The sequence below is a fragment of the Phocoena sinus genome, chromosome 11, assembly GCF_008692025.1.
Source record: "Phocoena sinus isolate mPhoSin1 chromosome 11, mPhoSin1.pri, whole genome shotgun sequence".
NCBI classification, from domain to species: Eukaryota; Metazoa; Chordata; class Mammalia; order Artiodactyla; family Phocoenidae; genus Phocoena; species Phocoena sinus.
The window spans coordinates 87969944-87995252 of NC_045773.1; the positions used below are offsets into that span (position 1 = coordinate 87969944).

The 25309-nt window shown below is 41.3% G+C and overlaps 1 protein-coding gene across 2 annotated transcripts in view; it reads right to left on the minus strand.

The window, feature by feature from the left end:
• Positions 1-376: 376 nt before the first annotated feature.
• Positions 377-25309, minus strand: part of E2F3 (E2F transcription factor 3) — a 79904-nt gene continuing 54971 nt past the window's right edge. The window contains exons 2-7 of one of the 2 annotated variants that reach the window (XM_032649089.1): positions 12568-12679; positions 11118-11337; positions 9640-9798; positions 6456-6570; positions 5027-5162; positions 377-3865 (exon numbers count right to left, since the gene is read on the minus strand). In XM_032649089.1, the coding sequence (XP_032504980.1) occupies positions 3603-3865; positions 5027-5162; positions 6456-6570; positions 9640-9798; positions 11118-11337; positions 12568-12679 (1005 nt within the window). In that variant the 3' untranslated portion in view covers positions 377-3602. The remainder of the gene's footprint in view (positions 3866-5026; positions 5163-6455; positions 6571-9639; positions 9799-11117; positions 11338-12567; positions 12680-25309) is intronic. The other variant, XM_032649090.1, reaches the window with a different exon arrangement.

Sequence of the window (25309 nt, forward strand, 5' to 3'; positions counted from 1 at the left end):
TTATAAGAAACAGAATCTAGAACGAGGAAGGTAATTACCAATCTTGAGAAATAGAATCTACTGGCTTCATACTCCTTATGAGGAATAAGACTTGACTTGTCACTTTCTCAGTGTAAAAATCCTCCACACCTGGTAGTGGTTTCTGCCAAGTGATCAGAGACATGGCAAGTGCTTCTGCTTCCCAGAGTGGCAAGCATAACACAGGTGCTCAAAAAATTTTTTGCTTAATGTTCCCCAAATCCCAACTAAATGGGAAGACATACGATGTTATGAGTTTTTGTTCAAACGTTCCCCTTAACTTGCTAAGCGTGTCTTTAAAAATAAAATGAATGTAGGAGCATAAGACAATAGTAAGAAAATCCATCCACAAGTCTAAGCTCTTTAAAAAAAAATCATTTTATTGATCCTTTACCATACAAAATTTATTCAAATTACACCCATTTGAAGTGGTAAGATCACAGCTAGAGAACAGGTTACCCTGTAACAAATCTATTTACAAAATCCATCATAAAAGCTTTTTTTTTTTTTACATTATATTACATATTTTCTTCTTTTAACTAGCATACAACACAAAGCTAAACTGATTAGTAGTTTGCCTGCTCCCAATTTTGGGAGAAATACTTACTTTTGACAAAATCATGTACCCCATAGGAAAAGAAATTCCCACAATCTGACAGTTGCCACCCGACTCACTCTGCAAGGCATCTTCCTTCAAATCCCTCCTCTTGTACACACAAGTTGTCATGCACACGCTGAGTTCTTACGTTTCTTTTTCCTGAAAGCTGAAGCTTTAAATACTGCAATTGTATTTACAGATCTACACTTACAACAGAAATGAACACAAGAACGCAACAACAACAACAACAAAAACAAAACACTCTTAAAAAATTACAAACCAGCTAGAAAATATTCTGGCAGTGTTTACAAATCAATTGCTATTTTTGTACAAAATTGCTAGATAATGAAAATATGAGTAGGCTGCATATCAACTTAAATAAAACGATTGCTACGCACAGATCTGTACATATAAACACACACCTAACACTGTTTGACAGCTCATGTGTTGCTCTTTATACAGTTTACTTTCTAAGGCTCACGCAGTCATAATACGCACACGTGTAACTTTTAGCCATTTCATGTGTGAGCTTTAATAGCAGCAACTCAACGGCACCAGGAAACCTGCATACTCAGTACTTAAAGTAACGCAAATACTGTAGTACTAACCCACTTTGTGTGCCAGATACTATGTAAAAAATAAAATGACTAATAATGCAAACAGAACACAGTATGGACGTCTAATTAATGTACACCAGTTAAGCCCATTAACTGGGAAAACCTTATGCATGAAGGAACTTGTAAGACTTATTAGGATTCCTTTCATTTTTAAAACAATAAATACGGCATCACGTTACGAAAAGGTTTAACGAGAAATTGAACCAAACACACAAACACCTAGTCAGGTGAGCTCAGTCTTTAGACTTTGGGAAAAAATCAGCTTTTGTGCAGCTGGCAAAGAGAATTACACAAAGCTGGAAGCGGAGGCAGCTAACCAGATGAGATAAATATGGGAAATGGGGAAAAGCTTGGCATAAATGGTTTCCCATACAGGAAAACACCCCACAGTGCATTTCCAGTAGGCACTTGACACAAAGCTCCCCCTTCCTCCCCCCACCCCCCCAATGCTTCATCTCGGACCAAGTCCAGTGTGTGTATGAGGGGACGACGGGGGTGGGGATGGAGGCAGAAGAAAAGGGAGGATGATCTGCACCTTTGTTTTTCTTCTCAAACATACACCCATGCATACCTACACAAATAGTTTAAAGTGCTGGTGTCATTGTTTTGACCCGACCACCACTTTGCATATTGTGGAAATCTACCTAGACTAACCCGGCTAGGGCTTTCGCGGTTTTGTTTTGTGTTTTTCCTAAGGGATATATTTGCCATTCAATTGAACACGTGAATCGAGTGCCTTACTATGTGCCTACCGCTGTGTTGGGCACATAGCATTTCAATTTAACTGTTCTTTGTGTTGAGGTTTGTTTTTTAGATGACTCCCTCATTCCCACAGTCTTTAGCATCCAAGGAATGGATGTGAGGTACTCTGCCACATTCCCAGCGGGAGAGGGCCATCTCCCCCTGGCCAATGGGAAAGCCATTCTTGGACAGAACTGGTAGGATTTGCAGCTGTCACGAAGCCTCCAACTTGGGACACCATTCCTGAAGAGTTAAGGGGAAGATGCCCTGGCATCCCGTCCTCTTTTTCTACATCCCTGACTTCCCTTGGTCCAGCTCACTCCTTCGTAGCGGGAGGGGAATGGGAGCTGTTCTCACCAGCGGAAGTAAATGCCACTGATAGAACCCTACTCACAACGAGGGATGTCTTTCTCCCCAGAGGCCTCTCCATCTGACCCCATCCTGAGAAGTGGTCTCCCTGAGTGCAGTATAAGAGAGCCCTTTCCCCGGTCACGGGGGCCCGGGAAGCCCAAGGACGGAGGGATCCACACCTGCTGCTCCTTGGGGCTGCTGTGTCATCTGACCTGGTTCTCCTTCCAGATGGGCCGCCCCTGTCAGCGAGCTCCACTGGCTCCAAGCGCCCCCTCCTGGGAAAGGAAGCAAGATGGGGCGAAGCTTCTTGCAGAGGCTGTTAAACCTTAGATCACACACGTTTAGATGCTCTGATCAATAGAGGTTCTCTACCTCTGCTTAAATAATTTGAATTAGCAAAAACTGCTTCAAAGTAAACAATTAAATTGAAATGGTGATGGGTGCCACAGGAATGCTTAAATGGCAGCTTAAAAAAAAAATCTAAAATAATCCACAAAGAACTCCAAAGTAGGCATTTGCTACAAATCAACTTCAAACTTACGAATACATTGGGGGCAGGGGAGTGGAAGTGGTTTATGGAGACAGGAAAAATCCACAACAGCTCAGAGGGGCAGAACTCAACTATTCTTCTGTATCTGCGACAAATACTTGAAAACAGTTTCTTCATCTGAAAGGCTGTGGAGGATCTCTTGACCTCCTAGTGGGACATGCAGTCCATAGCTTAAACTGAATTATGACAGTAATTTAAATATTCCTAAGAAGAGCTGAAGAAATCCATTTCATACTTTAGCATGACTTCAAGTTTACAGTTCCTGCAGTTCCATTCCAAATTAGCAGACCCCAAAGACATGCATTCTGCGAAGAAGGCACGGCTTGAAATGCTATTAAGGAAGATTGCTGTTTGCGAGTGGGCCAGGTGGCCAGACCCCAGTCTACAGCCCATCCGTCAGGCACAGCAAGCCAGTCCAGGAGGGAGGGAGGAAAAGGACGGGTGAGAGACACCTGATTGCACATTTTCTCACTTGCTGACTCATCCAGGAGATTTTGGAGCCTGGGGCGAGGCAGGGCTTTCCCAAGGGCGCCTGCAACTGTGCGTTTAGACATTTTTCTTCTTTTTTTTAAATTCATTAAAATGTCAGCTTTGTTCTGAAGTTTGTAGTTTACTTCATGATACTATCTTGGAGGAAGAAGGTAGGAAGGGACAACACTGCATGACAGATGTTCGGTTTCATAATAAAAAAATATGGGTTTATAAGGGAAGTCCACACAAAGCATAATCAGCTACACATGAAGTCTTCCACCAGCGGGAGCTTTTCCAGATCATAAGCATCAAAGAGATCGCTGATGCCTTCCTCCTCCCCAAGGCTTAGGAGATAGTCTTCTTGGAGCAGGGGGGGCAGTAAGTTCACAAATGGTCCTTCTAGGTTGGAAGGAATTTGGTCCTCAGTCTGCTGTAAAAGGTTGGCTGGGGAGGCCAAAGGAGAAAGGTTTGCCATAGAAATCGAGCAATCACTATGTCCTGAGTTGGTTGAAGCCAAGTCTGAAAGGAAAAAGTTGGTGGACACAAGAAAATAAGTTAGGCAACAATCAAATTAATTTTGGGGAAGCATGTACGTGTTGCTGTTATAAAAGCCTGCACACTCTTTGCTAAGGACAATTAGATGACATTACAGTATAGATCACCTCATGCTAACAGGCTTTGTGAGCAGTGACTCTGGTAAGCCTTTCTGTGTTCTTGTCTACTGACTCATCTTTTAAAATACCGACAGCAAACAAGAATACACGTAGCTTCAAAGATTAGAGGCTAACAAGCTAAAAAATGTCCTGCTATCAGTTAGTCATTCTGTAAAGAAAAACAAAAGAAAACAAAACCTACAGACTGAAAAGTTGGCTCCTTAGTAGAGATCACCAATTTTAACTTAGTCTTTTTTTGAACAAGTAGCTTATTAAAGATACTTCTAAAAATACAAATAAAAAGACACATCCACTTTGAAGTTCTAGGGTGGAAAAAAAAAGTGGTCTTTTGTTTTACCATTTGAGGTAGCATTTTTTTCTCCCCCTCAATATTAAGTCAGACCTGATCACTTAAATCATTCCTATTCTTGCTCCTATATTGGGAGGTAGTAGAAGCAAATTAAATGCATATCTCCAATCTGAAAAAAACAAAAAGACTGCAAAAAGCTTCCCTTGCTGTGTAGACAGTGGAGGGATGCATTAGATTTATTTTCCTGGGGTTTCCCTCCCTTATTCTCTCCCCATCACATTGCGGGGGAAATTAGGATAAAACTTCTTTGGCAAAAGGCTCTTCTCTCCTAACTTTTTTCAGTTCCCTCTCCAATGATCTCTGCGGTATCACTCAGAGGTGTGCAGCCAAGTGTAGCTGGTGATTCACCCAGACAGCTTACAGCTTCACTCCTCACTTCCGCTGGTTTTCCAAAACACTGTAAAGAAATGGTCTCTGCTGATGGCAAAAGCCTGTAGGGGCTCCATTAAGTGGGTGGAGGAGCCATTTGCCCTGAAGAAGATCATTATTTTCTTCTGCAAACTATTCAGAATGACTTTTTTTAAAAAAAATGTTACCTTAATAACATTAATAACAGAAATTTTTGTTTCTTGCCTAGACTTGTGATTCTGATACAGGATCCTTCTAGCCACATTCATTTTTAACATAGTTTCCAAATGACAAAAGTGGAATTTTTACCTTTGGAAGTGGGTTTAGAGATATTCCCATTGTGGTCTTGGTTGTTTGTTTTCATTGGACTGTGTGTTTCAGTCTCTTCTGGACACAAATAAACCTCAATGGGTCCTTGGGTACTTGCCAAATGTATTTGTAGGCTCTATGAACAGAAGAAGTGAGATAAGTTCAAACAGAAAGTTCTTTTGGAAATGAGAGCTATAGTAATCTTCATCAAAAAATGGAAAGTAAGGGTAATTTTCATTGTTCCTTTTGTTTCTCTACTGGTAGTCCACCTCAATCAATGACTGTCATCCTCTAGAGCAGGGGTCCGCAAACTGCAGCCCGAGGGTCAATCCTGTCCACAAACTGGCTTTGCAAATAAAGTTTTATTGGCAGAGTCACGCCCATTCCCCTTGTTTGTGTGTAGCCTCTGGCTGATATTTTTTTTTTTTTCTTCTTTTCTTTTTTTCATGCTATGATGGCAGAGCTGGGCAGTTGAATAGTCCCAACAGACTGTAGGGCTCACACAGCCAAAAACATTTACTGTCTGGCTCTTTAAAGAAAAAGTTTGCTGACCCTTGCCAAGAGGAGGTGAATTTAAAAAAAATATATATATTCCTTTTATGCAAACTGTTAGAAGGTCTTTTAAGTGTTCCAAATACGGTATTCCCATGTTATTATTCCTTAACAGTAGGGTTTTTTTTATGTTGAACTTTAATAGCCACTGGAGGAATAGTACTCTTAAGTGCTAGGAACTGAGTTTAATGAGAGAATGCAGTACACTTACATTTAAAATTCTTCTCTATCTAGGTCATAGAGCTATTATTATCATTTAAGGTGAGAACTCCACCCTAGATGGGAGCTTGCAAATTTCATTCTCTTTTTATTTTCTACACATTCTTTTACTACATTTCTGTATCTTTTATAGTCTAGGCCTATGTTATCAAAGTATATCTGAAAGCAATCACGGAACTATGCTCCTTATTTTCTTACAATATTCTAGTCTATCAATTAACCCGAAGTCCCATTTGATTTCTTTATAAATGATAAATTCTTAAAATGTCCTAAGATAAGTTAGGGAACTACTTTAAAACATTTATATCTCTGTCCATGGTGGGGACCACATCCAGGGTAATCAACGTAAAATTCCCCACCAGTTCAAATGGATCAGAACTACCATATAACAAATTATGAAAAAGAGAAAATACAAGAGGGACAGGGCCCCATATACCACTTTGAGTTGAATGCCCTGCTATGTTAAAATTAGAATTTTTGGACACTCAATACATATCAAACTGTTGAAATGTTTTTAAAGTTAGGATTAAGTAAAACAGATGGGGAAGAACTATCAAGCTTTTAGGAGAATACAGACTTTAACCAGGAGTCAATGATTCTTTAACACCAGGCATTCCAAAAAGATCTCTACAGATGAACAAAGACGTTATCTCCTTACCTCTATTGGGTCAGGCACTTCAAGTCTTGTTTCTGGAGGGGCTTTCACAACTATAACAGTTTGGTCTTTAAGGCCACTAATTTTTCGAATATCTTGATATGTAACATAAGCTAACGTAATGAGTGTTAAGGAAATCTTCCAACTAATCATCTCGGATGTAACCATTATGAAGATAACAAAATAGATGCATGGAAAAATTTTTAAGTATTTTATTTCTTAGAAGAATATATCTGTCTCTCCTTCTAGATCTTTAAATATATGGGATCTTCCATGAATCTTCTTTTCTGGTTGTTATTCTAAACAACAAAAGAAGTGTCTAGCTTTTTTCTTTCCATTTCTAAGTTCATGGCTACTTAAGATATTAACATAAACACAGAAACAGAATAGTTAAAATAAACTCTCAAAAGAAAACTGGAACCCAATTTCGTCAGGGATTTTCAAACCAGGTTCCTCTGGAGCACAGGTATTGCATGAACTCCAATGACGTACTCTGTCACTCAAATTGAATGATGGCAGATCCCAATTCACAGAAAAAATTTAAGCCCTATTAACCCTAATTTTGTTGAAACACCGGTAACTTCTATCTGCTACTTGATTATTAAAAAGTGTCAGCAGCCACCCAAATGAATGAATGAAATCTATGTATCAGTGGAAGAACTCCGAGTACTGCTCAGGCAGAGAGCTTGTTTCCTTAAGTGTACCTGGGCTGGTTGTGATTATATATTGCCTACTGATAAGAGTGTCATTACTTCTCTGTTAGAAAGATTACCCTTTGTATGATATTATTAACTACAACATTTCAGTGTTCACAAGGAGGAAAGCAGCTTCCAGATGATCTGCAACCTAAATGATTTAGGAAAAGAGAGTAAAATAATATTTCAGTACTCTTGGTAGTTACTTCCGAGCACTGAACAATTCTTTAAAGTGCCCTGACAGTTAAACCTAAGAGGATATTATGAAAGAACATGGTACTTATTTTATGATAAAGTATTCATGCTAGCTTGCTTAGAGAGACAGGCTTTGACTTGGTACTACAAGAGAACAGGTTGCATAGCTTTCTCTTATAAGGGGCATGGAGTACCATAATTAACATACAATGTCTTTAGCCAGTTGCTTTTCATATTAACTTACAAAAAATGCCTAGGATAAAACAGCAAATCACAACCCAACAAAAGCATTTCCGGAGGTAATATAATGTAGTGAATAGAGTCTGTGATCTAACATGTTAAATACAGAAACAGGACTTACAAAGCCTAGAGGAAATGATGTCCCTTAGATTAGTAGCTTTTTATTAGAAATTGAAGGAAGCTATGAACCTGCTGTCCAGAAAAAAGCACATTCACCCAAAATCTGCATGTACATTTAGGGGCATCTATCACAGACTATCATCTTTAAGTCTCAGTAGTTCAGACAACAGCTATTTCAGTGTTGAGCTTGACAGGACAGCTCACGCAGGATTCTGGGTTTTAGGTCATCATCTGTTTCATCAAGGAAGCCAATTGCTGTCTTTACAGAAGACCTGACAGTTACGAATTTTTACTGAGAACAGTGGGGAAACTGATAACTAGGTACTTACTCCACAGCCCACTGTCAAAAAGCTATTCGACAACCATTTATTAAAATAAAACCTCATCTACAATTACCCAACGTGCCGCAGGAAGGAAAATTTCAACACATTTGTGAGCAAGCTGTACCAAATTCGGAACTGGATGGCAAATGGAAATAAATTGTGCAAACGTATTCTCCCATCTCACAAACTTAAAAGTGCTTCCATTGGGGCTCCCTCCTTCTTGGGTTAGCAGCCCCCTGCAAGGAAGCTTTCATTTTCTGCAACAAAGGCACCAGAGAAAGCTAATGTAGGTGACAAGGCTGTAAGCTGCCCATCACATGGAACAGCCACGTCTCCTCCCCGAAGGGGCTCCCGAGTAAACAATGTAGGAAGCAGCCCAACTAGAGCTACTCTCATTTCTTCCGGTGTAAGCCCACTCTGGCCACCACGGGGAGGGGCGAGGGGGCGGTGTCCAATCAGCACGCCTCTTCCCCAGCTCACTAAGCATCAGCTGACAAGGTTAATCCTTTGGCCAACAGGAAATGAACAATCAGAGTTTCAAAAAAAACTGCTTAAGTTGGAAAATAAATGTCCCCATAACTCCAAGGGAAAGCCTACTAGAGATGAGACACTAGAAGAAACCGGGCAGGTCACATTTTATTTTCTAACGAAGATAAATGGGGAACTAAAATCAGAGATGGGATTATTTAAAATACTGGTTTTGTTTCCTACTAATAAGTGAGAAAATTGCAAAATCTTCTCGTCAGCATGATGAAGTAATCTCTCTCCTCTACGGTCTGAAGTGAGGTGATGAACAGTAAGTTCTCCTCAGGTGGTCAACAGATTGTCAGCCAGTTAAGAACAAGAGTTGGCTTTTTATATTTTTACTTCCAAGGACTAATGTGTGTGGATGAATGGATAAGCTGAGATTTCTTAGGCCTTGAGGTGTTTCTGAAATCAGTTTTTGGTGCTGTGATTCAGCATAACGTGCTTTAAAAATTATAAAACGATTCTTCTATACTCTTTCAATTCCTTCAACTAGAGTTCAATTACAGATTCAACAAATTCCAATTGCCCCCAATAGCTGATGAAAAGAAAAGAGAATATGAGAACCCCAACAGTGACAGCTAACACCCACCTAAAACCTGGGAAGCCCAAGATGAATCTGCTGTTATCATTAATATGAATACTGACACCTTACATATCTCATTAATAGTGTTGCCTGGGCTTCCCTGGTGGCGCAGTGGTTGAGAGTCCGCCTGCCGATGCAGGTGACGCGGGTTCGTGCCCCGGTCCGGGAAGATCCCACATGCCGCGGAGCGGCTGGGCCCGTGAGCCATGGGCGCTGAACCTGCGCGTCCGGAGCCTGCGCTCCGCAACAGGAAAGGCTGCAACAGTGAGAGGCCCGTGTACCGCAAAAAAAAAAAAAAAAAAAAAAAAAAAAAGAGGTACGATAGGATGCAGTCTAATGACTATCATTCCATAAATACTGAACACACACCTACACACACACACACACACGCTTACTTGTATGAAACGAGTAAAATTCTACCTTGTGCATAAAATTCAGATCATCAACTCTGGAAATAGTCTAGAAGGCAGTAACCCCCGCCAAAGAGGTGGCACAAAGGATATCTTTGATTCTCTGAATCCTCGGTTAACAGTTTGAGGTCCAGGGTGCAGCTTTGGATCAGTTCATCTAATTTCTTCTCTTCCTGACTGAGCTCGGTCACTTCTTTAGACAGGCCTTGACACTGGGCCAGCATGCCCCCGTCCTCAGACAGACTGCAGCCCCTGGAAACCCAAACACAGACTCTGCATGGCTGCTCGACAGGCCAAAGGGGAGAGGGCGAAAGGGAGGGCTGGGAGAAACGGTCCTTTGGGTAAATGTCCCCTCTTGATGCAGGAGGTCACACTGTTTGTTAGCCAAGTGTTAAAATTAGAATGTTTATACATATTTTTCCGTACATAAAGTCCTTCACTTTTCACACCATAGAAATTAAGTGAAAAAACACTGCTATTTTCAGGTTTCTTTCCTCCAGAGGAGGCTGTTTCTTCAGAAGACTCAAATTCAAAGGGCAAAAGGAGGCGGCTCCTTCCTGCCACATGCCTCCCAGCGGGGGGAAAAGAAACAGGGGAAAAAGGATAGAAAGACATAACAAGATAGAAAAATTTGAAGAGAAAGATGGAATGGTTCAAATTTCAACCAAACGTCATCCAAAAAAAAAGCATGAAAGACGTAGGTAATTTCTGAGGGTCTTATACCAACAACTAAAAAGGAAAAGGAGGTGAAGAAAACAGGTATTTGTGCTGGATACAAGAACAAAACCCAGTTCCCAACAGGTTTGTCTCAACCACAGGCTAAAATGGGTCACTGAATTGTCATAAAATTCCAAAAAGTACATGTTCATTTTATCATGTTTGAAGTAATATTTTTTTCAAAGCCAACCCGTAACAGATTTATTCCTTCCAATAATGCTTTCATAGTTCCTTCTGATACACTGGGTGTTCAGATGCTGTGTCCATAATTCACAAATGACATTATCATACATTTAATCATACATGTGGGTGTGTAGATGACAAGTATTATCATCCCGGTTTTCCAGAAGGAACCTTGACTCAATTTACACAGAAAGTGAGTTAATCGGCAATGAGAACCATCAATAAAGATACCTGACAACTGTGCGTACACACAGACGTGTTGATACACAGCCACAGATAGTTTCTAAACTCCTACTAGAGACAAGCCACAGACCTGTGTAAGCATCTATTAGATTACACATGTGAGCACACACGTAGATATCACGGTGACAGATGAACAGCGTTTTACTTTACAGATGCAGGGCTCCATTTAATCCCAGGATCCCCTTGCTTGAGGTTAATTGAATATAAACCCTTTTATCTCTGACAGCATCTAAACAGAAGGTCTCTTTGTAAAGAGACTTTGAACTTCTGGCTAGGAGTTGAGGAGGGAAGAGAGAAGGAGAGAGAAGTAGGAGAGAAAAGGAATGAAGTGTGGGCATGGGCGTGAAAGTTGGGCCTGGGAGAAACCCCTCTGCAGTTTGCAAGGACCCCAGAGCCAGTGAATTGCGGGCCCCGTGACTCATACTCACATCCACTGCACGTTGTTTTTAGACTTCTTCTTAATGAGGTGGATGCCTTCCAGTACATTGGTGATGTCATAAATCCTTCTCTTTTGCACCTTCAGCACCTCTGCTGCCTTGTTCAAATCCAAGACCCCATCAGGTGACTGGCTCAGTAGCTGAATGAACTTCTTGGTGAGCAGACCAAGTGACGTATCATACCGTGTTTTTTCTGAGGGAGATTTTGGAGCTTAAAGAAAAACAAAAGCCGAGCGGGTAGGGGGATAGGGGGAAAGGTAAAGAAATGAAGGGTTTCTTTGCAGTCAAGCAAGCCCCCATTCCCCCAGCTGCCCAGGTATTAGTGTTGGAAGCAAAGCTGTTGTCGCTGATGTTTGTGGTGAGTTATGGAAAGCTATGAAATTGCTTTATTAGAAAAGGAAGGGATAGTAAAAACTCCTGTTTGATTAAAGCGTTTTACTGTGAATTTCTCGGTAGTTTCTACTTTGGCTTACCCTACTCCCTGGGGTCTAGTGAAGTATCTCACACATAGTAGGTGCTCAAAAATATCTGTTGAATGAATGAAAAAGTGCTGTAGCCTCATGGGATCAGCACATGTGGAGCCTAATTTGATGGGGTCCGGCTGTGAATCTCCCCAGCGTTTGCTGATGGGACCCAGACAGACCCATCCTAACGGCCCTTTCATACTCCAGTGTCTCTGTGTGTATATAACTTGTTCACCAACTTTTCAAAGAATGTAGATGAAGAATACCTGGAAAGGTCGTTCAGTCCAGTCTCCCCATCCCTCTGGAATGAACTGTCCTCATTTAATATTGCATTTATTCTCTTACAGGTGCACAGGTCAAGGGTTTAACTGAGTACGACACACAATTTGTGGATTGCCTAATTCATACACTATGGGATAGGAGAGGACAAAGTCTAAATTAATTTAGCCTTTGCATTAAATGCCAAAGATGTAAAGGACTATTTAGCTATTTCCAACCTACTTTTCTCTCTCTCCCAAAAGAAACAACGATTGTGCTTGATGGAAATGGAAACTAGCTGCAATTTGCTGGTCTCAATCAACCCTTACGCTGCCATACGCTGAACTCGAGATTTAGGCTGGCATAGACATCACCTACACCCAGCTAGCCCTGGTCCCTGAAGTAAGGTCCATGAAGGAAAGGTAAAGTTAGATTTGACTATGGAACAGTGCCAAAGAGCTTGTATTCTGAGTTGAAAAACGAAACTGCACACATCAAAAGAGGCCTCCCCTGCAGTCAGTATTCAGGTATCGGAGGGACTCTGTAAACCTCTCACTGGTTGTCTGCAGACATCATATTTATTTTTTGGATAGGCACAGGCAGAAATGAAAAAGAACCAAACATGCCAAAATTATCCACACCTTGGCATCCCTTCAGCCACAAGCTCTGAAAGTTGGGAGGCTCACACCCAAGACAGGAAGAGATCACGGAATCCTTACTTTTTGGACTATCTGGACTTCGGAGCGCAGCTCTTCCTTTGCCCTTGGGGGTTTTTAAACCATCTGAGAGGTACTGCTGACCGCTTTCTCCTAGCTCCAGCCTGCGCTTTGCCTGGAATAAGAGAGTACAGTCGTTGGTCGCTGGTCGTGTGGACGATCACAAGTGAAGCCGGACACCACAGGCTCGCGCCAGCCCCCGCTGGCCCCCTCCATTTCACTCAGGGTCTCGGTTCCCTCCAGCCGGGGCTCCGGCTCCGGAGGCGGAGCTCTCGCCACCTGGGCTCAGATGGACAAATCCAACCATCCTTCAGGGTTAGGCTCTGGAGCCACTTTGTTCATTTACTCATTGATTCAACAGACGTGCCAGGCATGGGGCTGGAGACTAAGAATACCGCAGGCATCACGGGACTTAAATTCACTTTTCCCCAGCAAACCTCTGTCTCCATCTCTGACCTGGGTTGAACCCCCTTCCTTGTGCTCCCCAAACACTCTGTGTTTATTGGTATCATAACACTTGCTGGATGTAAGAGTTATTTTACTTATCTGTTTCTCATTTCCTTTAAGGCAGGGGCTGCTTCCCATTTATCTTTGTATACGCAGGGCTTGGTACAGAGCCTGGGTTTCTGTAGGTATTCAGTCTCACACACACACACACACACTCTCTCTCTCTCTCTCTATATATATATATATATATATATATATATATATTCAATGAAAGAAAGGGTGATTGAATAGTAACACAACTGGTCACAGACTACAAATGCGCATTCATCAGAATAACAAACACCGCAAACACTCAATCCTGGGTTTCAACTAGGATTACTTTCCCCATTTGGTCATCAAACTGGGCAAACGAGAAGCTCTCACCCAAGTTTTTAATCTGATTTTTCATATAAAAATATGCACTTCATGTCTTTTATGTACTGGGCTCTGGGCGAAGGGAACAGAGGTAAGCAAGACAGATAAGAGTCCCTTGGTTCCTAGTGCGTAGAGTCCAGGAGAGAAGCCAGGTAATTATTAAATAAGTAACTGTTGAGTACTGACTGCATGGGTGTGAAGGGTGTTCGGACAGGGGTGGTACCAACTAGACGCCCACATGACAATGTGCATTTAGGCTCATTTCAGGGCGGATGCTTCTAATGAGGAGATTCACAATTTCAAAATAACTCCCCAAGACATAGAAACTGAAGTAACAACTTAGCAGCTGAACGCGTTCTGTTCACAAGCCACAGGCAGCTCATCCGATCTGACACGTGCTGTCCGTGTAAAACACACACTGGATTTCAAAACTTAGCACGAAAAAGGCTGAAAGAGCTCATGAATAATTTTTATGTTGATTACATGTTAAAATGATGCTGTTTCGGCTTTATAAAATATTACTAAATAAGATGCTATTAAAGTTATCATTTCACCACTTTCCGTATATATATACGGAAAATATATGTATCTTTTTACTACGTGGCTTGCATTTGTGGCACACATTATCTTCCTGCTGAGCAGTGCATCACCACTCCAAAGGCCTAGGAATGACAATTAGCAAATTAACTTTCTTCATTTCATTGTCTGCTCCCAAACACTCTTGTCAAATCCTTGTGTGGGCCTGTTGCTTTGGTCGGCCCAGTGAACATTCCTGCTTCATCAGGCAAAACTCCCTGCTTGTTCTTCGGGGAGCATCCCTTCCCTCTCACAGACTAAGAGTGGCCTGCTGCACACAGGTGACCCAGGCCGGGCTGGTCTTTATGCTCCATCCTCCCCCTCGCCCACAGTGATTGCAGTCCTTCTGGCACAGGACCAAAGCTCGTTGAACGAAGGCAACCCCAGGAATTTTTCTGGAACTACTGGTAGGAAGGGGTGCGCCTTCTTAGTAAGGTTGATATGCTGGTAGCAGGAAGCCACCTGGAAATGAGGCCTCCCCAGGGGAAAGCAGAGTGGAGAAACAGAGAGAAAGGGGTCTGAGGCCATCATTCAAAGCTCTGGGTCAGGTCATGCAGTTGGGCTCCCCCAGACTTTTCAGTTACATCAGTTACATTAGCCAATAAAGTCTCCTTTTAGCTCAAAGCACTTTGAGTTGGGCTCCTGAAAGTGTGGAGAATATGTGACAACCTGTGGAAATGGCTGAGTCAAGACGGGCTCCAGTGAAATGGGGAGCTGGCAGGCCTTGCTAATGACAAGGGGCCAGGTGTGTTGGTCACTTCTTTCCTGTGGCCTGCAGTAAATTACTACTGATAAGAGTCAAGCTTTGTAGAGGCTCACCTAAAAGTAGAGAAGGAGAAAACAGCTTTGCTTTGGAGGCTTTTTCTCAGTAGAAAGCAATCCAAGAAGATATACAGCTGTACTCTCTGCCCCTGCTAAAGTCCACAGAAGGAAGGCAAAATGGGCAAAGGGCTTGGGCCCCTGAGCTCCTGGCCCCTTAAGGCCTGCACTCTCCCTGCACCCTCAGTAAAGAACCACCCACCGGCCAGCAGCCTGGGGGCATGTCCTTTGTGCCTCCCCATGCTCAGCTACTGTTTCAAATTGCTTTGAGGTTAAGGCCTGTGGAAGCAGTGTGCTGTAGGCTGGGGAAATTCCAAGATCTGTTGCTAAGAAACTGCGATCTAACTTCAAGGACCAGAACTAGTCAGGTTGTGTGACTTTGGTAACCAAGCACCGAACCATAGAGTTGACAAATCTCAATACTGGATAGAAAATCTACTACATTTGAAAGGCACCAGAGGAAGCAAAGGCCTATGAGACCTCAGTCTTTAAGTGAATCAATCCCTAAACCTATAAGACTCACACCGAAAAGAAATGAGCTGTGAAAGAAAGGCAGCCCCAGAAAATCCTCCCAGAGAGTAGAAATCGGGGTGACCATCTTGGAGCCACAAGCAAGCCACATCTCCAGCAAGTCTCCAAGTGCCTGCTATTCCTGTTGGGGTTGGGGGGACATGACATGCTCCGGGAGGTGACCACCGTGTGTGATTTCCTCTTTTCCAAATGGATGTTTCTGTTGGGTTATCCTGTTACCTTTCCTCCACTGCTGAGTGAGTGGGGACTAAACTGGAACACATAGTACTTGTAGGTCCTAGATCTGACGGTGAGCACTGTAACTGGACTTCCTTTTGGGGAAGTGCTATGATGAAGCAGCATTACCTTGATGCTTACCTTAGCGAGTTCGCGCACACATGCTTGTTAAGACAAACAAGAAGCCAGAAGGGAGGATTTAAACAGGGCAGGTAGTCTCTGCCTACACCCCCTTGCCCTGGACAGAGCACCAGCGCAGATAAAAATCTCCTCTTGGAATTCAAATTTTCTGCTGTTCTTTGTTGGCTCCTGAAGATATGTGTAGTCCCCTGGTGTCATTTTTCCTCCGCCTGAAGAATGTCCTACAGCATTTATTTTAGTGTATGTCTGCTGGTGACAAATAATCTTAGTTTTATTTTTTCTGAAAACATTTCATCTTCATCTGTGAAGGATATTTTCAATGGATACAGAATTCTGGGTTGATTTTTTTTTTCCTGTCAGCACTTTCTAGAGAATGTTCCATGTACACTTAAAACTAATAATAATATTGTAAGTCAAACACAATAAAAAAATCAAATCAAAAAAAAGATCTCTTCTCGGTCATCTCAATTTTTGTTTGCTTTTAGTGTGAACGTCTTGCTGAACAGAGCGCTGCCCTGTTTATAAACAGACCTTCATATTACATGGCCCCTACCAGTACAGCAACTAATATATCTGGTGCTTAACAGGAGGCCCAGCCATTTGGTCCTAAGTAGGAGTAAAGGCCGAACATGAGTGACGCTATATAGATCACCCACAGGGCATCTGCCTGAGCTATTATCAAGGGTGGCTTTTACTAGAAAGGAAGTATGTGCTAACTATAGGACCTCAGCCCCGACTATGACAACATGCCTCTGCAAGGAACAGTTGCACCGTGACGCATTTCAGCAAATGTACGTATGAAAATATTAGGAGGAACTGTCAGGCAGCCGAGCAGTGGGCCGAGGGGAACATCCATGGTTTCCGTCTACCTGGCATTTGTTGCCCTAATTTTTCATTTGGGGAACTTCTCCACAGTTCTTAGTTCAGGTGGTTTCTCTTGAAAACAAACAGGCTTGAAAACAAAAGGCCTGACACTGTTCAACATCTTAGGCTGGCCCTTACTATCTAGGTTACAGAGGTGAGCACCTTAATCTGGGCCCACCAATCAGTGTAGTCCAGTCAGCTGGCGAATGTGACTGGTTTACGGGTGGTTTACCCATGACCAAAGCAGGATGAATCACTCAACGATGGGATTTTTGTTGGAAAGTACAGGGTTCTTTTCACTGGGAGTTATCAGGCTGGTAGGATGTAAGCCCGGAGCTACCTGGGAACTGAGCCCACAGAGAAGAAAGCAGAGTTAAGAGCTAGAGAGAGACTGCGTCCCAGTGCCTTCAAGGGAGGTACGAGATCTTACCAGTCCCAAAGACAGATCTACTAGACTTTCATTTGTGTGAGGTGAAGAATTCCCTTTTTTGGTAGGAGAAAACTGTTAGATTACTACCACTTGCAACCAAGAGTCCTAGATATAGGCTTTTAGTATGAACCATAATGCACTCAACATTTGAGCGCTTACAATAGGTCATACGCCAGGTTAATTGCTTTCCACTTGACTGTGTTATCTTATTTTTACAACAACCCCATAAGATAGCTGTTATTATTATTTCCTATTTTATAGGAGAAAATGGAGGTTTAGAGCTCTTAAATCACTTTTCCAAGATCCCCACAGCCAGTAAACAAGCCTACTTCAAAGTCCATGCTTATAACCACTCCATAAAATGATTGTGAAAGACTGCCATATAAAAATAGTTGAAAAGTTATATTAAGTTGATACCATCTTACTTTATGATCAACTTAAGTTTTATTTTATTCATAATTTAAAAAAAATCCTTTCCTTTACATAAAATGCACATGGTAATTCAAACAGCACAAATGGATATACATGGGTAGCAAACCTTTCTCCCAGGGACTTCCCTGGTGGCGCAGTGGTTAAGAATTCACCTGCCAATGCAGGGGACACGGGTTCGATCCCTGGTCCGGGAAGATCCCACATGCCGCAGAGCAACTAAGCCCGTGCACCACAACTACCGAGCCTGTGCTCTAGAGCCCGCGAGCCACAACTACTGAGTCCCCGGGCCACAACTACTGAAGTCCACAGGCCTAGAGCCCGTGCTCTGCAACTAGAGAAGCCACCGCAATGAGAAGCTCGCGCACCACAACGAAGAGTAGCCCCCCATCTCTGCAACCAGAGAAAGCCCGTAAGCAGCAACGAAGACCCAGCGCAGCCAAAAATAAATAAATAAATAACATAAAAATAAAAAACCAGACTGTGTGTTTCATAACCATTAAAAAAAAAAAACTTTCTCCCACTCTTTTTAGTCTTTTTAAATTTTTTATTGGAGTATAGTTGATTTACAATGTGTCTTTCTCCCACTCATGATCCCCAGTTCCTTTCCTCAAAGGCAAGCACTACGAAGTTACTTAGATATCCTTTTAGATGGTCTAGGTAAATACAAGTATATATATATATACACACAGTTTTATACCACCACACCTTATAAAATGTTTTTTACACAAATGGTAGCAAACCGCACACTATTAGTAGCATGTCTCAGAGTTTGGTCCCTATCCGTACACAGAGAATGACCTTATTTTTTAGAGCTTCATAATATTGTATTCATTAATATACCATGATTTGTTTACTTAGCCAGACACCTACTAATGGACACTCAACACTCCTCTGCTATAACCACTTTCCCAATAAATATTCATGATGGCACTGTGGGGTAGGCATTCCTATACCCATCCTGCACTGAGGCAGAGAAGTTAAGGATTTACCTGAAGTCTCAGTTAATCAGTCACAGATACCAGGATTGAACCCAGGTCTGTTCAAATAATTTGTCAGTGACCACGACTTCCCTGGACTGATTGAGATGTCCCTCCTTTGCTGCCATAGCAATTTCTGGGCTGCTGGGGCATGACTTCACCATCGTAACACATATATACTCCAGGTTTCTGCACTGGACCTGAGTGCAATCTCAGGTCTTAAGTAACTTAGTTTTCCCAGAGCCTTACATATGGCATGCACTCAGTCAAATTGACTTATTTATTTTGAATGAACCAAGGAATAAATTCCCGAAGTCTCTTGGCAGGTAAATCACAAAGCTCCAACATTACCAACCTGTAAAGGGGATACTTAAATATATATATTTACACACGCTGGAGATTAATCTACATGTTTGGAAAGATTTTCAAGAAATATAAAGGGGGAAAAATTAAGGTTGCAGAAGGCTATGTATAATATGATCTCATAGGGGTAAAAAAACTATAAAACTATATAGATCTCAATATGAAATTTTCCATGTATCCATGAGGAAAAAGGTCTGGAAAGATCCACATCAAATGTTAATGGAGATTATCTCTGAGAAGTAAAATTAAATATGAGGTAATGATTTCATGTTTATAGCTGTATAATATTTGGTTGGGTTTTACAAAGTGATATGTCTATATACATATTAAATTTATATCTTTCAAACTAACACTTCCACTTTTTGGAATACATTCTGAGAACATTTATGTTGCTTCTAGGGTTTGTCTATTAAAAACAGCACAGCCAGTTTCTTGAATATTTATACGTTTCTACTTATGTCCAACATAAATGCCCAATCTCAGAAGAAAAATTCAGTAAGCTATTGTACATTTATATAATGGAATGTTATGCAAGTAATAATGATATACTTCTATATATGTAAGTCTTTTTTTAAAAAGTGTGAGTAGTAAAATTTTATTTCTGTGGGGAAACTATATGCATAGAAAGAAAGTAAGTCAGGATATATAACAAACAGTTTAAGAGTATTAATCTTTGGGTGGTAGGATTATGGTGACTTTATTTCTTCTTCTTAACTTTTAATATTACTAAATCACTTTAAAGTGAGTGTGGGTTTCTTGCATAACAAGAAAAACAAAAATCTTTTCCATTTGGAGTTCAACAAAAGAGGTCTGGTGGTTTATACCCATTCAATGTGTACAGATATGGGTTCAAAACATAAATGGGGTATGCTACCAGAATGCACATCCTATTTTCATGGTGGGAAAGAAAGTGGTGTTCTTATCTGCCGTTCAGCTGAGTCACAGGAAAAAATTAAATCAAGAAAAAGGCATGCTGGCTGTAGGTTAACAAACTGTGAACACTAAAATAAACTCCCTTTACCCCAGTTAATAGATCTGGGCAAGGGAAAGAACTAGGTATACGATACATATTGTCTCAAAGCCAAGGGTGAGACAGGGTATTTTGAACAGAGGAAGAAGGGAAATAGAGGAAAATGGAGATTAAACCAGTAGCATGAGGACCAGATTAAACACAATACTGAAATAACCCAAAGGAGGGGACCTCCAGCTTGAGACTAGACCACAGTTGAGACCCACTTGGATTCTGGCCATTAGGTCAGTGGCTGAGGGCACGAGGATTTTAAGAAAAGAATACTTAGTTTCCAGCTGTGACTATATATTAACTCAATCTGGTTAACCATTTAAAAAGGGAGTGGGACTTAGGGGCCTTAAGCAGGCTGTCCAAGCACAACCAGAAGCACGGAGACTTGGAAGGGCCCCAGTTTGGAGGTGCTGGTGGCAGGGAGGGGGGCTCTGATGCAGAGGATAAAGAAAGGGCCAAATCATGGTCCCTTACATGCCAGGCGAATAACCACACTCCCAGCATCAACCTTTCATTGATATAAGGTTACCTAAGATGAAGAGCTCTGAGGTCTCCTCTGGAGTTGCTGTTGTTGTAGTTTTCCCCCCCAGCAATAGGTAAGTTCAGAACCTATCAAGAGCAGCGTCTCTATGAGCTGTTAGGTGGGGAGCTTAATCAGAAACCAATATATCTCAGAGAACTGATGAACTGAAGAGCACGCCGGAAGCTCAGACGGAGGTAACCTGGCACCAGGAGTAGCTAGTATGCATTTTATCTTGGTGGAGATTTCCCCTTACATTCCATATCCCAGCCACCAGCAGTTGGTGGGCTGAATATTCTCCTTTCTCAGAGGTGTCCCTCTCCACGCCTGCCCCACTGTCCCAGGCAGATCCCCCCATCATTTCTCACTGGATTACTAGAATGGATCCCAAACTTGACCATTTTTCTCCTTTTGATTTTTAAACTACAGATCTAGGCGTTTTAACTTCACTCTAACTTGTATTTGTGGACTGGTTGGGGAATCTAACCACGTACATATGAATGTTTCTAAAGGAAAAGGAATCTCAAACTGATGTCTAACTTTGGAATAGAAGCCATTTACTTATGAACTGGTGACTGCCTTCCTTTTTATATCACTTAAAAAAATAATTTAAAAATAAATAGATGCACATGATTTTTAAAAAAATCCACGAGTTCAGGGATCTACCTCGCCAAGGGAACACATTTTACTATTTTTCCTGGAGGTCACCTCCCTATTTCTAAGTAAAATAAGCTTACACAGACATTTCTAGTTATTATGAAGACTTCCTTCAATGATAAGACAGCTACCTTTCTTCCACCCTTTCTCCCAATAGTGACATCAGTATTTTTGTTTAAATTAAAAGCCAGTGCTGCGCACTTTGACTAGATAAATATTGTTCCCTCAGAGTCAAACAGGATACTGAGAATGCGTTTCCTTTTTGTAAAGTTCGTTTGTTTTCTTTGGAGTTCCCGATTGTCTTTCCCGCTTGTTGGCACCATCTGCCTTCACCACATCTTCAACTTTTTCCAACTCGCCATCATATCAGATATGCTATCAAGTCCCCACTTTTTCTCCCTGAAGCTCTTGGACCTCCTGCTGTCTAGACCCTGCGCGGTTCTCCGGGTCATTGCATCGCTGTCATTCTGCAGTTTTCCCTCACCACATACAGTGTTGAAGCCTGAGGGGGACATTTGTCATTTTATTTGACTGCCCAGCCTCTGAACCTTCCCTGCCCTCCTGTGGGTTAGGAAATTCCCCACTTTGTCAATCTTGATGGAAGGCACAGCCACCTTCTTACCGTTGGTCCCAGGGCAGGCCACCCCAAAATATGCCTCAATAACACAATGATTATTTTGAATTAAATTGGAGAAACAGCTGGAAAAAAAAATACTTTGACTCCCCGTCCCCCATGAAAGTGGGAAATAAATCTCCCACGTGAAGGTATAAAAAGCATCCTTATCATCGGAATTAGGGAATTCAAGGCTAAGGGAGCCGTATAAACAAACTTTGTTACTTCTTCATTAGTCTGCTACCCCAAGTACAAGCCCCTTGGTTTTGTTAAATCTTCACAAATAATTGTTTCTTCGTCTAAAAATGACATATAAACAGTCTGCTTTGGTCACTTTGGGGGTCCCATTCCTCTGAGACGTCCGTGCATATGAATTAAATTGGTTTTTTTTCCTCCTCTGTTAATCTGTCTTGTGTCAATTTAATCATCAGACTAGCCAAAAGAACTCAGGAGGGGTGGGGGAAGAATTCCCCCCTCTTGAATCAACCATAGAAATTGAAGACCCCCAATCCTCTCTCCCAGCTTCCCTGGAACCTGGGCTAGGGCTACCTAGGCTGGGACAGGCGGTCACACCCACCCTAGATTCGGAGTCTGGAGCTGCTCCTGCAAAACGGCAGAGCGGAGGTGATGGCTGTGGTTGGATGTCTTAGCTGTGGTTCTGGCTAGGGACACTTCCTTGTTCCTGCCTGTTTGCCAAGCCTAGTTCTCTAATCTTCGTGACAATTCAGCGAGTTATCCAATATCCTTTCAATAAACATCTTTTCTGCTTCAGTTGGCCAGAGTTGTGTTCAATTGCTTGCAACAGACTCAGTTCCCTGATCCCGCTGTTAATCCATTGTTTTCCTGGAACATATCCGAACAGTAGTATGGAAGAGAAAATTTGAGCCCTTATATGTCTGAAATGCGTATTTCACCCTCACATTTGACAGTCTGTCTAAGAATTTAAGGCTGAACATCTGTTGCCCTCAGAACTCTGAAGGCACTGCTCCTGGGGTTTTGATATCCAGTGTTGATGATGAGAAACCTGCAGCCGCAGATTCTCATTCCTTTGAAGCTATTCGATTTTTAACCTCCCTGAAAGCGTCCAGGCCTGTCTTAACATTTATTGTAAAATTTCATAACACGTATTCAGGTGTGCATCGTTTTCTCACTCACTGCGTGAGGAAATCATGGGCTTCTAGAAACTACGTGCTTGGCCTTCAGCTGTGAGAAACATGTATGTTGTAAACCATTCCCTCTCATTGTCTTGGTCTAAGCTTTCTGGAATTCCTATTCCTCTTGGATTGATCCTCTAAAGCTTTTATTTTCTATTTTCCATGTCTTTTTTGTTGTTGTTCTACTTACTGACATCAAATTTACTTACTTGCTTACATCAAATTTAGCTTTTACTTGACTTAAAAAAAATGGGAAACTAGATTTTTAGTTTCCAAGAACATTTGTTTTGCTCCCTGATCAACCTATTTTTATAGCATCTTGTTTTATGAATAGCATAGCCTCTCCAACACCACTAAGTATTTCTTTTAAAGTCTTCTTTTGTTTCCTGTTTCATTTGTTTTCTTCATAGTCATAACTACCTACCCCCCCTCCAAAAAAAAAAAATCTTGGTCTCACTCTATAGTGTAGTCTTTTCTCAAATGTCTCACCAAGCTTTGTGTCTTTAAGACACATATTTGAGAATAAAACAGTACAGTGACAACTGGGAGCTGTATGATTCAAGTTGAGGTGATGCCTTTAAGTGCCAGAATGGAGCCAATCAATTTATTTTGAGATTTCTCAAAAAATTATTTGTCTGGGGAAAACTCTTCTGGTTTCTGGACATTAATTCTGCATGAAGACCTTGATGAGAATCCCCTTTTATCTCTGGTTTTGTCACACGAGCTTCTGTGACTCTCCAGAGTCGACCGATACCCTCTTTGGTCATGGCTTCCTCTGTTCTACTTAATGATCGCCGCTCCTCTACCAGTTCTCTGTGTTCCAGAGATCTGTTGGATTATCTTGGCCACGAAAAGCCCCCCTTTCATTTTCTTTTATTTCTTAAATTAATTTTTATTGGAGTATAGTTGCTTTACAATGTTGTGTTAGTTTCTACTGTACAGCAAAGTGAATCAGCTATACATATACATATATCTCCTCTTTTTTGGATTTCCTTCCCATTTAGATCACCACAGATCATTGAGTAGAGTTCTCTGTGCTATACAGTAGGTTCTCATTAGTTGCCCCCCTCTTATTTTCAATGACTAAAAAAATTGTTTACTATTGTTTTCACAGAGTTTCAAGAGAAAGAAGATAAATACGTGTGACAATCTGCCTTTCTGAACCGTAAGTGTCCCTCTATGTGTTTAATTCTCATTCATCAGCAAGTGGTATTGATGGGTCTCTAAGTATAAGGCACTGTGCCTGGCACTTTGTATCAGTATATGAACTCAAATAATAGAGGCAATTGTTTCTTTTGCAAATGCTGAAGCCCTAATATCTTTCCTACCTAAGTCTCTACCCCAACAATTAGATGTTGATCTTAAAAAGCCAAGACCTCTGAAAACCTTTTACAGATTATTTCTCTATCTATCTATCTATCTATCTATCTATATCAAACTAAAAGTAAATGGGTAAGAAGCTTAAGAGAAAGGCCTGATTAATAAATTACATAGACCTAACGTTACTCAGATGAAATAAGAAAAAATGAGTAATACTTTTAATAATAAGAAACACTATGATGACCCTTTTTATCTGTGAGTCATAGAGGTCTCTAAATCAGAGTGGGCAAAAGGTTTTTATCCTCCATGCAATGCTTAAGCTTTATTATTCCCTTCATTATTCCCTTCGAAGTCTGACTTTTCTATGCTTTTACAGAAAAATAAATGGCAGGGAAAATGGTGCAATTAAATCGCTAACTTAAAAGACAGTTTTACATTTATTCATATGTTCATAATGTGTTCTTCTGTAATTTAAATGATTGCTAGCCTTAAATATGTAGCTATTGTCCATAAAATGGAATTTAAGAATTCTTCTCTTCAGACATCTGAATTTCCAATTTGGAGGTTGGCAAAAGTATTTAAAATATATTCAGTGATGGGCAGTTAGGAAGCTTAAGCTCTCATTCTGCTGCTCAGATGTCTCCCTGCAGTAGTGTACTTGAATCTCCCACTCGAGTACTATTTAATCTCTACATCCCTCTTCAATTCCTAGTTTTGGTCTTAAGATTTTACCTCACTTCAACAGCAGTGCAATAAACCAGGAAGTTGGCAAACGTTTTCTGTAAAAGAACAGGTAGTAAATATTTTAGACCTTGTGGGACACAGCTCTGTTGTAGCCTCTCAACTCTGCTATTGTAACAAGAAAGGAGCCAGAACCCACACATGAATGGGTCTGGCTGTATTCCAATAAAACTTTATTTAAAAACAGGCAGTGGACAAGATATGGCCCGCAGGCCACAGTTTGTGGACTCATGGGATAAATCATTATCCTCTTAAAAATTTTCATTATGTTTTATCAAAGGACATCTATGTTGCTCATACCAAACACTAAAATTTTATGAAGTGAGAAAGCCAATCATCTTCTGGGTTAATGAAAGTACATCTCTGTCATGCTTTGTGTTATAGGTGAGTACTTGAAACAAGTACTAAAAATAAAAGCAAATTTGAGCTATCCATCTGAATAGGTGGACCTAATACCATCCATGGAAAACAATGATAATTAAACCCACGAAGATACTCCTTTCTGTGTC